The following is a 13,721-nucleotide window of genomic DNA, read 5'->3' as shown; positions in this document are numbered from 1 at the left end:
ATCATATTTTTTCTTGCACACAAAACTGAAACCAAATATTATTTAAAAGATCTAAGCTGAATTTTACTCAAACCAACATGTAGCTAATGATTAATCAAATCAATTGATTTGAAATAGTAGTAGTATTTTTTGTTGCTTTTATAATTTCTTCTAGATGCTTGTCCCCGCCCCCTATGGTTCCACCACATGACAACTAATCCCCGCGTGGTGTTAGTAATCCTTGCAGCTCCGGATCTCTATTCTCTCTCCGCCGTTTCTACCCAACCGCCCACAACGCCACCCAAACCAATAAATAAATAGTTATTTCAGTGATACCCAAATCAATATTTTTAACTAAAATTTTGAATTCAAATGATATTGTATAAAAAATGCATTTTAGAAATAAAAATGTAATTTTTTAACAAGAAATTAATTATTTACAAAATTTGCCCAATACTTGATATCCACCCACAAAGCAACAACACAGTTAACGACAAAATTAATTAATTAATAGTTAAATAATTTATTTAGTTTTTTATCTTATTTTTTAGTTGACTTTGGACTTTAATCTTTTAAAAAGTTTGATTAATTTATTTATCTTATTATTTTTTTTCATTTTAGTTATTTATCTTTTTAAAAAAAAACTTATTTAATTTTTTAATTTAATTTGATCATTATTTTATTTAAAATCGATGTCATTAATTATTTAAAAATAAAGTTTTTTAGTTCAATTTTCTTCCCTTCCTCTTGACTTTATTTTTATAAAAAATTAATTGTTAAATAATTAGAATGAATCAGGAGATTAAATTGAATAAAAAATAAATAACAAAAGTAAATCTTTATAAGATAAAAAAAATAAAATTAAACTTTTAAAAATAATTATAATAATAAGATTAAAAAAGCAAATAAATAATTTGGGCTGCAATAAAACTCTCTTCCCTCTTGTTCTTCCGTAACAATAAAGAAACTTTAGAAGTGTTTTTTTGGCCTTTGAGGTCTCCTTGAGGAGAAGGGAAGAAGAAGAAGGAGGAGGACCCCACCAACCTCCAGCTTGTAATTCCATTTTTCGTTGATTCTTCCTTCCTTCTTCATTTCTCTTTAATCCCAAACAAACGCTGCCTCCTCGTTTCTTCTATTCTGACTTTCAAATCGCGTGCACTTCTACTTTCCTTCCCTTCCCTTATCGTCTCTGCAATTGTCAATGATCTTCAGTCTTCGCTTTCCCATTCGTTTTTGAACTATTCCTCTTTTACCTTAAAACACACACACACACCAAAAATAAAATAAAATTAAACTAAACAAAATTGTTCTAATTTTGTAGTACCTTGTAAGTTATTAGATCACACACTTCGCACCAAAAACAAAACCTAATTTCTTCAATTGAGCCTCGATTCTTCCGCTATTTGTTCAAAGGTGAGTCCAAACTCATAATTCAAGGTTTTGCAGCATCCAATTGTTAATTGATACATTCAGCTTTGATAATATTCTTTGTTTTTTTTTTTTTTAATTTGCTCTTGTTTTGCAATATGTGCAGGAGAATTTTTATTTATTTATTTATTTTTCTTCTGAGTATGAAGTTATAGCGAATTTGAGTGAGTGAATGGGTTGGCTTAGCAGAATTTTTAAAGGCTCCGATCATAATAAGCTTTCGGAAGGGCATTACTATAAAGAGGATGCGGGTTATTACTTGCCATCCACTTCGGGGGTAACAAATGTCAGCACTCACTCTCCTCCTTAAAGAAACCAATAATGTTTTTGGAAGTTGTTACTGTTTTGTCCTCACTGTCTATAACTTGTTTTGAATTGCAGGATGCTTGGAACCAGAGCCAGAACCAGAACGAGAATGAAGATATCGATCGTGCTATTGCACTGTCTCTGGTGGAAGAGACTCAGAAAGCAAACAACAATGTAAATGGTGAGTGAATTGTAGCTCTTCAAACATTGTTGCTTCTGTGTATTCTTTTTTTTTTTTTTTTTTGTTATCGACAAATGTTAATTGTTAGTGGAAGAGATTCGAACCCATGACCTTTCCCTCTCACCTTCTCCCTTCAACCACCAAACCAACCTTGTAACTCCATTGCTGTGTATTCTTGCAACAGAGAGAATTGCGTGTGTGCCGTTTCATTTGTTTGAGTCTTTACAGTCTATGTGACTGCTGCTAATTATGAACTATGAAGTATGGACTAATGCAATTCGAGAAGTTCTGAATTTGTAACACTCAGTGTTGCCGTTTTTCTAGTTATTGATAGTGTTTTTCCATTGTCCCCCCTTTGTCTTCATTTTGTAATTATGAGATTTTTGATATGAAATCTGTGACCAAAATCATTTGGTAAATGAAAGAACCAATTGCTTTCTATTGAATGTCTTGATTAAATGTGCTTGTAAATGTGGTTGCCACGCTTTTCTTTGTGCAAAATCTGTGGCAATTTGATATTTTGCATTGTTGGCTTAGTTAGTTAGTTGGTAGCTTGACTTCCATTTATATGCTCATTTCTTGTTTTACCATTTACCACTGTGTTTGGAAGTATTAAAAATTAGAGTTGTTTTGCATTAAGTCCAAGATAGTAACCATTTTGCTCTTTATTTGCCACGGGAGTTTCTGCTTATGTTTTCTAGAGGTGGTGAAGATTGACTAATTTGCACATTTTTTTTATATCTATCCTTTTTAAATATATATTACCCCTCCTCCCCTCCTCAAAAGTAATCTTGTCTTGTCTAAATTGTATTTACCTTAGTATGAAATATATTACAGTTTTACATTAACAAGGTTCTCTGTCTGTTTTATAGACTACAGATCACAATTAGAAGAAGATGAACAACTTGCCAGAGCTATAGAACAAAGTCTAAATTTGGAGTCTCCTCCCAGATATGGAAATGAAAATATGTATCAACCACCAATTCAGTATTTCCCCATGGGGTCCAGGTATGAGATGTTGGGGGATGACAATGTATGAATTTGGCATCATAATTCAATACTTTTTTTGTTTCACCACTTCAATGGATATGCTGAAAGAATCATCTAAAGTATTTTTATTCACCATTTACCATAGGGTCATAATTATTGGTTCTATCAATTCTCACCTTGATTTGTGTCATATACTGCCACCGCTGGATTGTCTGGAATGATCTATTTTAATGTGTGCTATATCCTTTAATTGGTGCCCAACAAATTTTCCTTGTAATTCCCACTTATTTGTGTTGGTCCTATTGAATTATTTATTAACTGATATTGCTATGACTGATTACAAATAATCATCCTTTTTATCCTCTTCAAATACCTTGTACCAAACATATCATAAAGATACAGTAGTAGAGTGAAGACTGCTGCATTTGAACTGATATAGAGCCAAGTATTAATATATATGTCTAGACTCCAAATTTTTATACGATGAATTAGTAACAGATACCCACAAGTCCCTATGAATTAAGTTCCACTTGCAAAGAAGAGATACGATTATTTGTCAGGTTGTATCATATGTCTAGCCATCACGCTTAATGCTCGTAAAGGGAGAAAACTTCTAACCAATGTTTTCCTGTTTGTTTTCGATTGTTGGAGAAATTATTCTCTTCGTTCAATTTGCTATACCTCTATATTATCAATAATACATGTGATGCACATAATTTAAGTTGATTAGTTATTTGCATAATAGGATTTGTGCTGGCTGCTATACTGAGATTGGTTATGGACGATATCTGAATTGCTTGAATGCATTCTGGCATCCTGAATGCTTCCGCTGCCGTGCTTGCAACCTACCAATCTCTGATTACGAGGTGCTAACATTACCGGCCACATTGCTTGTTTTCATATATGGTTTTTATTCTGTACTTAATGCTTTGTTTTATACATATTATTATTGCAGTTTTCCACATCTGGGAATTACCCTTATCATAAATCATGCTATAAGGAAAGCTACCATCCAAAATGTGATGTCTGCAAGCACTTCGTAAGTATTTTTAACAAGTTTTAGGGAAAATTGCACTTGGTACCCCTTAGATTTGCTTATATGACATGCACACCCATGCTATTTTTTGACCTGTCACTTGTTACCCTAATAACACCCCTTTAGCTAACATTGATTAACAGATCTGATTCTCCTTTGCTGCTACTAACAATTATACCCCTGTCACCCTCTTTGTGCTATTTTCTTCACCTTCAAAAATAGAATCAGGAAGGATGAGATTGAGAGCCTTCAATTCTTCTTTGTGGAAATATGGTAGCTTTCACTTTCCTGAGATGTGACAATGCCATTCCTGTGTTGAGTATGGGTGTCAATTCCCTCCTTGAGATGTGTCCACCCTTGTTCTCCTTTTTTACCCTTTCAAAGTGAACAGGATTCCCTTGCACATCATCACTTGCTCACATCTCTTTCTCACTCAGCATCACCTACGTGCATAACAACCAAGATACTAAAGTTCTGGTAGTTAATTTCTAATAGGAATAAATAACGACAGCAATACATGGTTTGTGAATCAGCATATAAAGACTAAGGAACGTCAAACCATAAGACCTAACCACTCTCAAATTTGTGTCAGCCAACATTCCCATCATCTTGTTAACTTTATCCAAACCATCACAAAAACCACAACATTTCCAGCTTCTGCTACTGTGAAGCACACCCTGTACCATGACCATCCATCTGCTATATCTGCCAAATATCGCCTACACACCCTGCAGCAATCACCTCACTGCTCATCACCACCACAAAGCCGCCTTCAATCTCAATTCTCAACTAAACAACACCTCTCCTTTCACAGTGAGCACCACCTCCTCAATGGATAGTTCCCAACACCTCAGCCCCACATTCCACGTCTTGAACCAAAATAGCTGCACAACATTCTCTGAGACAAATTTTCACCATCCTCAACCTTTGTGGCATTGACATTCTTGCCACTAAACTAACCTTCTCACTGGAATTTACCATTCTTGAGTGGATCACTCTCTAGAGTTGCATGAACCACTATCAATGGAACTTTCCACTTCTGAGAAAAATAAGAGAGATGTGGCAAACCTTTGCTGCTAGGATGGAGGAGAATGAGAGAAGAACAAGGGAAAGGGTTTAGGGCTTATATTTCTGAAATTTATAGTTCATGTTCTTGGTGAGGCTTTTGTTTTTACCACAAATGATCATGGAGGTAGTATAAAGTGCTACTGGAATCACCTTGTTTCTCCAAACTTGTGGACATTGTCTGAGTCATTCATGATTGTAGTTGTTTATAACTCTCATGTTAGATTTTGAAAAAGACATGCTTTTAAGTTTTCACCTTGACTTCAACCTTATATCTCATTGCCTGTTGTTGGTTTTTGGTAATATATATTTTTTCACAGATTCCAACAAATCCTGCTGGTCTTATTGAATATAGGGCACATCCATTCTGGATCCAGAAATATTGCCCTACTCACGAACATGATGGTACTACACGCTGTTGCAGCTGCGAGCGAATGGAGGTTAGTATGGATGGAGTATATTTATCTGATAAAATATTATTTGTAGTCTTGCCTAGGGAAAGGTGGATGAACTTGTACAGTGCAAAGTGAATAGAATGTAAAATTTTCTCTCATCATATGCAGTCCCAAGAGGCAGGATATATTGCTCTTAAGGATGGCCGGAAGCTCTGCTTAGAGTGTCTTGATTCTGCTATCATGGATACTAATGAATGCCAACCCCTTCATGCTGATATACAAAGATTTTATGAAAGCCTAAATATGAAACTGGACCAACAAATTCCACTTCTATTGGTTGAAAGACAAGCACTGAATGAAGCAAGAGAAGGAGAGAAGAATGTAAGAGAAAATGCATTTCCATCTGTTTGCTATAAATATAATAACTGATAATTTGATTGTAATGACATTCAGCTGTCTGACATACTAGGAACTATTTTTTGGTGTTTGGCATTGTCTGCACAACTAATATTAAAAGTAAAATAATGCCTTTTGCTATTGATAGCTTTGAGAATGCTATCTCTGATGAAGGTTTTTCTATTCGTGATATGTTAACCACATGCTATGTCAAATAGTTCAATATGACTAGCACGATATAGAAAATTTAAGAGCAAAAAGGAAACAAAAAAAGCATATTCACATTTGGAAGTCTAATGCTTGCAATAAATAATACTGTCCAAGTCAACATGCTTTCACCTATGAAGCTTTAATTCATTATTAGTTCATGATTAAACAGTGTTTTTCCATTTTCATATTTGAGTCTTTATCTTGGGCAGGGCCACTATCACATGCCGGAAACCAGAGGGCTCTGCCTCTCAGAGGAGCTCAGCACTGTAAGATTTCCTGTTATGTTCAGTTTTGGTGATGTACTGACATTTTTTCTTTTTAATGGTTAGATGATAACATTTCTTTAGAACCAATAATTAGCAATTTATGGTACATTGCATTTAAACTTGATCAGTTCTCGAGACGACCTAGACTTGGGACAACAATGGACATGAGAGCACAGCCATACAGACCGACTACACGCTGCGATGTGACTGCAATTCTCATTTTATATGGTCTTCCAAGGTAATAATAATTTAGTGCTTTTGCAACTTGTGTAACTTGGAGATAAATAATAATCTAAAAGACAAAAAAGTTTCCCAAGTATGAAAACAACTGTTAACAAAAGATCCATGAAACCAGAAAATGTAATATGCGTTCAGCTGGAGAGATCTAGATAATATTATATGTTAGCATAATTTCACTTTTGGTCCCCTTACTCTCGTAATTATGTTAACTTCCCCCCCCCCCCCCCCCCCCCCCCAATTTTTTCACTAATTTGATCCTCTTACTATTTTAATTGTATAATCTTGGTAAGTTTTTGTTAATGTGACCTCCAATATTTTACAAAAATGCTGATATAGCAGTGCAATACAGTGTCACATCAGTATGGATGTGCTGACGTGACAGTGGCACAGTGCAATAGAATATCACGTCAACATTTTGTTAAATATTGGCTGTCAAGTTAACTGATGTACCAAAACTAAACAATTAAAATAATGAGGGATCAAATTCGAGATAAAAATTGGGAGGACCAAATTTGCAAAATGATGATAGTATAAGAGACTAATGTACAATTAAGTCTTGTATGTTAGACAAAAGCAGTGTATTTTACACAGAGCTTTTGCTAACATGACTTAATAAAATGAAAGGAGCTAAAAGCTGCTAATTGTAACATTCTTCCTCTTTTGTATCCGTGGGATTTAGCTTTTGTGAATTCTCTTTCGTACTTAATGTAAAAACCTGTGTTCTTTTGGAATTAGAAGAGGAAGTTGATTTAAAAAGTAATATCTGCAGCCAAGCAAGCGTTGCCTTGTTTATATTGAATTATATAATAGTTTTCCTATGCATGCAAGATTATCTTTTTTGAATGTTTGCTCAAGTCTCCTGACTTTCAGAATATATCTTCCGAAAGAAAATCCTTCCTCCCCACCACCCTATTTCTTTCACAACAACTTTGTCTTCATCAGTTGATTTTATTTATACATGATTTTTTTCTTCTTTTCACAGGTTACTTACTGGATCAATCCTAGCTCATGAGATGATGCATGCATGGCTGCGGCTTAAAGGTACTATTTTATTGTTGGGAATCTATTTCATTAGGATTCATTTTAGCAGTTGAGATTTATCACCTACTATTAAACCAATGTTATTTCGTTGGGATTGTCTCTCAAATTCATGCTAACTTGTGAAGGTTATCGGACTCTAAGTCAAGATGTTGAAGAAGGTATCTGTCAGGTTTTGTCTCATATGTGGTTGGAGTCTGAACTTTCTTCTGCATCAGGCAGCAACTTTGTATCAGCCTCATCCTCGTCTGCATCACATACATCTAGAAAAGGTAAAAGACCTCAGTTTGAGAGGAAGCTTGGGGAGTTCTTCAAACACCAGATTGAATCAGACATTTCCCCTGTTTATGGAGGTGGGTTTAGGGCAGGTCAAAAAGCAGTGAGTAAATATGGTCTACAAAGGACCCTTCATCATATCAGGATGACAGGGACTTTTCCATATTAAGTACAAAGATACCCCTTTTAACAGATTGTTTCTCATTATTTCTAGATATAAAGCCTGGCCTGTTATTATTAGAAACCGAGGCCAAGGTGCTTAGGCATAAGCTTCCACGAATTGTTGATTTTTTGTACTTGTAATTATTGATACCGTTCATTCACATTTTTTCTTTTGATTTATCAGACTGCTATTTTTTGGCATTACCAACTTCCAACCGCTGCTATCTCCCAAAAATAAGAAAAAAAAAACTTTAGTTTCCTCACAATATCTAGCGAAGTACGTCTTTATTTATGACTTTTATTTTTCTTCTCCTTTTCAGCTAGCTTGTTTATAGGGAATCATTAAGCTTTATTCAGCAAATAAGGAATCAGGTGGGCACCGTGGAAAATTATTATGATTGGTAAAAAGTAAAAACAGATGCAGGAGGGGCAAATAACTTCTGTATTAAAGAACCAAACTAAAATTCTACGTGAAAATACTTATAATATATACAAATTAATTGCAAAGGCAATACAAGTGTACATTCCATATCAGTTTAGCGAAATTTCTATCATTTCACCTCTCCATGCTAGGACTGTTGCTGATGCTAGGTGGTATTATTTGCTCCATATAACTTGTATATATTTTCAATAAGCTAGAGACTACCTCTACCATGGTTGGTCTCTCTGCTGGTTCTTGGATCAAGCATGCCAGACCAAGTTTAACTAGCTGGGGAGCACATACTATCTCACTGTTTCCAGTGACAGTGAGGCAAGGATCAATGAACAAACTCACCTTCTCTTCTAAATTCTCTTTACCAATGAGATTTACTATGATTGCATGAAGCATCACTTCTCTTCCATCGTGTAGGGTAACAGAATCTTTACCCGTGATCAATTCCAACAGCACCACTCCGAAGGCAAAAACGTCCATTTTGGTAGTGACCATCCCTGCCTCCAGATACTCCGGAGCCGTATAACCCCTCGATTTCACGACATGTGATGCGGCACAACCAGAAGTTATTTTACTTTCTGATTCTTCAACAAGAGCAAAGTTTGCTATCTTGGCCCTTAGATCTCTGTTCAGTAGAATGTTTCCACTGTTTATGTTCCTGTGCACATAGCAAGGTTCTGTGAAGTTGTGAAGATACTGAAGACCATTGGCAACATCCAGAGCAATCAGGATCCTCCATGCCAAACTCTGGTGCTCCTTCGACCTGTTTCTGCTTAGCCATTCTCTCAAAGAGCCATTTTCCATAAACTCATAAACAAGATAGGGGAAACCATCATTTTCACAGTAACCTTGCAGTTTTATCAGGTTGAAATGATTGATCCTTTCCAGCAAATTCACTTCCATGGATGCATCTCCTCTCATTTTCTTGACAGCCAATATGTTTTTCTCTTTACCGAATACTCCACGAAACACAGAACCTTTAATTCTATTCTTTGAACCAAAGTTTTCAGTGGCCTCCTCTATTTCCTCAAACTTGTACACCTTGGAGTGATGTTCAATGATGGCTATCTTGCCGCGGATATCTTCCGAAGACAACTTCTTTGCTTTCTCACTTTGCTCACCTCTCTTAATGAACCTTGCTGATCTCTTTCTGCACAGAAAACCCCCAAATAAGACAACACAAAGAACCAGCATGGAACCCCCAGTGGTGGCAATAACAATGTAAAGTTTCCTCCTTGAGTTGCACTTTTCTGAGCTGCAAACAGGAAGAGGTGACACAGCTGGTGGACCATTGACAATTATGGCCATTGAACTCACAGGTTCACTTGGCAAAGGAATCAGTACAGTTGTGAATGGAAAAATAGTTTGTGTTTGTGTGGAAAAACCATTGGCATCGACCACATTACCTGCTGCTACATTGAACCTTGCAGCAATATTTTTAATGCTATCACCCCAGTTCACTGAGTATGTCAGCAAATACTTGGTGCCATTTGTGATCTGATGCCATGTAGGACAAGCACATCTGAGTGGCACGTGCAGTTCCATGCCAGGAAGCAAATCAAGTTCACCATATGAATTAGCACGCATGAGGGTATCACAAGTGGTCAAACCCTCAAAAGTATCATTTGCCACCGTGAAATATGTTGGGGATTGCCCCAATACATATTTGGTTTCAGCTTGGTAATATTCCCTAGTTAAACAAGAACAGTTCAAAGGGACAATCACCTCTTTCCCAGTTGGAAACACTTTGAGCACAGTGACATCATTGATTCTTGCAAGCTCTTCTGGGTTTGATGATGTGAGGTTGGAGATTGTAGTTATGGAGTTGAAAGGAGGTTTGGATTTGAAGATGAGGAAGGACATGCAGGTTTTGTTGAAGCCATTGCAAGTGTAAAGGAAGGAAGGTGAAGGCCCCATTTTGTCATCATTCTTGCAACTTAGTATTGAATTCCCTGAGTAATTCTGCTGTGCTTTGGCATTAAAAGAAAGAAGAAGAAAGGTTAGTGTGAAGAGAAACACAACATGATGATTCATGGTGAGATTGTGTTCTTGACGAAACAAGACTATGAAAAACAAGGTGAGAACATTTGAGTGTGTGATAATTTAAGATGTTCGAGTTTGAGACATATGCTAATGCTACCAATATTATATTAGAATTCAATAATAACGCGTGAAAATTTTGCTGACTAATTCAGTATATATTACAGAAAACAATAGGCAATTAATTGCCAATTGTTGGGTGGGACCACAGTTTTGCGTACCTTGATTTGCTTTTAGAGATGGATTACATGAACTATGATATCATATTTAATTGACCCAGTTTTGGGGTTGCTACATATTATATTATGCTATGATGTAAACTTAGAGAAATATGAAGATGAAGAACAATCTGAATTTTTTTTTCATGAATAGAATGAGAGAATGCATAAAAATATATGGTCACTTGAAGGAAGGTTTCAATTGTGTCCTTATATTTTCGTTCTCAACGATCTAGCCAGCTCGAAGCTGGCATGATTTATCTTACTGATTAGATTGTGGTGAGTACATTTTCAAGAACTTATGATTAATTATTATATTAATTGGGTCACTGTCAAAGATGAGTTGCTATTTATACTGCGTCAATTTGGACACCACAATATTATGCAAACAAGAGGGGAATTGTTCAAATATTTGATGACTAATGAGAGAATCAAATATAAGGATATTTTTCAGAGGATTAAATTAAAATTATAAAAATTTTAAAATGAAAAAAAAAGTGGTCAGATTTTAAAAAATACTATAAGTAAGAAAAGAGCATTTTATCAAATGTATGATTACATAATAATATAACAAAACTTTGATGTAGCCAACACAACCCAGTAGTCCGCTGATTCAAAAGAAGCCAAAATAAATAAGAATGAGGTAGAGAAGAAAAAAGAAAAACAAAAGTACAATAATAAGAAAAGGGTAGGAGCAGATATTAAGTTGTATGTATGAAATATATGTTAAGAGAGATTAATCATTAAATAAATTTCAATTTTATTAAAATTTTGTCATTAATGCTAGTATTACAATAATATTCATGTTTGACTCATTTTCCAATCAAACACATTATAAAAGATCTTATTTAAGTTAATTAAAATATGGAAAATAAGTGTAATACGAGTATATAAGTAATTTTTTTGTGTGTATAATAATCGTAGATTCAAACTTAGAATCTGATTGCATATTACTCCAAACTTTCACCACTAAGTCAAGCCTAGTGGTTTGCATATATATGCATTTCATGAGTGTGAGTAGAATTATTCATTGGTTCAATTTGATCTCACTTGGATAACACAAACCAAACTAATTAAGTTAGTTTAGTTTTTTTCTTTGATAAAACTTGACCCGAACCAAACTAGTAAGTTTGATATGGTTATTTAACCCATGAATATTCTTTAAGATGCGAATGATATAATATGCTACTCAAAATTCAAGTTTAAGTTGTTACGTTCCATTCTTTCTTACCGTGCACGCAATGTACAATAATGTTGTGAAAATTAATACATTTTTTTTTTTGGTAAAGCAATGAAATATGTGAAAATTAATAACATTATTTCAACACACTTCATTTACATGATAACACCCAAATTTTAATTGATCGGTACTAATAATCAATTTGGAGATGTGAATCACCTCATATTATATGTAAAAATAACATTATTATGAATGCATTAATGTTATTAAAAATTATACTATTATCTAATTATGTACTCTTAAATATGGTAAAATTATATTTTTTTGTTATAATTATTTTACAAATCATATCTAAAATAAATATTAATCAGTTGATAATGTAAAATTTAAACTCTATTATTAATAGTTCGAAAAGTTCCAAATGCGATGGAGCTAGGAAGCAGGCGACACTGACGGTGACTTTCGATGAGTAGCGAGACTTGTGTTTACTTAAGTAAACACTCCAATGCCAAAGTCATTGAGCCTAAGAGGTGAGTAATGAGGTTAAAATGTATACTATAACCATGAAATGTCTTATATAATTATAGATGGAAGAAAAGTTGGTTCTAATATTTTGAAGATCCAATATGTGTAAATTAAGAATCGTCTTTTCAGAAGATAGTACCCTCTGGTTTAAAATTTGATGATAGATGTATAGTGCTTCCACCAACGAGTAACACCATTGCATGATTCTAATACATAAAAACAAAATTGTTTATCGTATCGTATGATATATAAAAAATAAATGCGAACAAAGATATATGAGAAACAAAGCACTGTTTATTTATTTTTTATAAAAAAAAAACTAGCCATGTGAAAAGAATCCAACTTATAAAGATAAACTGAATCTTCATAATCACAGTCAAATTAACGATAATGACATATATATATACACTTAGGCACATAGCCTTATCTTGTAGTGATTAATCACCCATTTCAACTTTGACTAGCTAATACATCAGTCGACCGGCATGGCATATCTTGGTTAAAGAAGAAAATGGATGCATATGCCACGAAAAACAAACAGCGTGAGACAGATTCTATTTATGATCAGTTTTAGAATAAATATAAATGCAACTTAACTTTTAGAGAAGAAAATAAGAAGATAAAATGAATTGAATATTTTGGCCAACATCTCAAATTGGCCACTAACAGACAATTATCCTCGTGATAATTTATTAAAACATGCACCATCCAACTTTGGCCTAGCTTTCTCTCTTTCTTTGAATCTTTCCTCAAAGAACTTCTCAACTTCCACTTTCACCCTCAATGGGTCATCCACCCAACCATCCTTCTAAATTCAACCCGTTTAACATTCCTTTCCTCCTTACCCAATTTACGTTGTCATAAAAGAACTTTGAATTTTTATCTTCTTCTAGTAGCCACTTTACCCTAGACTTTTGTCTAGATAAAGATTCTCTACAATTCACTACCCTCCAAAATTCCTCGTGTAGCATCTTTTCCTTTATCATTTTGTCTTCATCAAGGTCGGTTGGATATTTTTTTAACTCCAACTCCTTCATTTCACTTTGGATTTGCATGTCTGCTATCCAAATTCCCAAAGTGTCCTTAGTCTTGGCTCCTTTTTCAAAGCTTTCAATTTTTCTTTAAGAACATAGGCTCCTCATCCTTCAAAGTTTAGCTTCCTCCGTGCATCTTCCACAAACTTTGACAAAAGTTTTATCTTCAAACCAACAATCAAGGACCTTGAATGACTTAGGTCCTCAATCCACAATCTTATTCTTGAAGAGAAAGGACAATGATTCAAAATATTTCTATCAAGAACAAATTGTGTACATCTCGGCCATACATGACACCAATCACTTGAGGTCAAAGCCCTTTG

General features: G+C 34.6%; 2 protein-coding genes across 3 annotated transcripts; one reads left to right on the top strand and one right to left on the bottom strand.

Annotated features, from left to right (window-relative positions):
- Positions 1–932: 932 nt before the first annotated feature.
- LOC114384908 (protein DA1-like) lies at positions 933–8,231 on the top strand. 2 transcript variants are annotated; one of them, XM_028344742.1, is made up of 12 exons: positions 933–1,392; positions 1,557–1,693; positions 1,789–1,894; positions 2,767–2,902; positions 3,630–3,750; positions 3,840–3,923; positions 5,306–5,425; positions 5,549–5,761; positions 6,196–6,252; positions 6,381–6,490; positions 7,475–7,533; positions 7,659–8,231. In XM_028344742.1, the coding sequence occupies exons 2-12, from the start codon at positions 1,580–1,582 to the stop codon at positions 7,973–7,975; spliced, it is 1,437 nt and encodes a 478-aa protein (XP_028200543.1). In that variant the 5' UTR covers positions 933–1,392; positions 1,557–1,579; the 3' UTR covers positions 7,976–8,231. The 2 variants fall into 2 exon arrangements, with proteins under 2 accessions (XP_028200543.1, XP_028200541.1); XM_028344740.1 differs by having other exon boundaries at positions 1,514–1,693.
- A 293-nt stretch (positions 8,232–8,524) lies between these two features.
- On the bottom strand, positions 8,525–10,318 carry LOC114385273 (lysM domain receptor-like kinase 4). Its single transcript, XM_028345289.1, has one exon. It carries the CDS (start codon positions 10,316–10,318, stop codon positions 8,525–8,527), a length of 1,794 nt encoding a protein of 597 aa, XP_028201090.1.
- Between the last annotated feature and the right edge of the window lie 3,403 nt (positions 10,319–13,721).

The sequence above is a fragment of the Glycine soja genome, chromosome 14 (assembly GCF_004193775.1).
Source record: "Glycine soja cultivar W05 chromosome 14, ASM419377v2, whole genome shotgun sequence".
NCBI lineage: Eukaryota > Viridiplantae > Streptophyta > Magnoliopsida > Fabales > Fabaceae > Glycine > Glycine soja.
The sequence above is the reverse complement of the archived record's forward strand: the minus strand, read 5'-3'. Positions and strand labels throughout refer to the sequence as shown.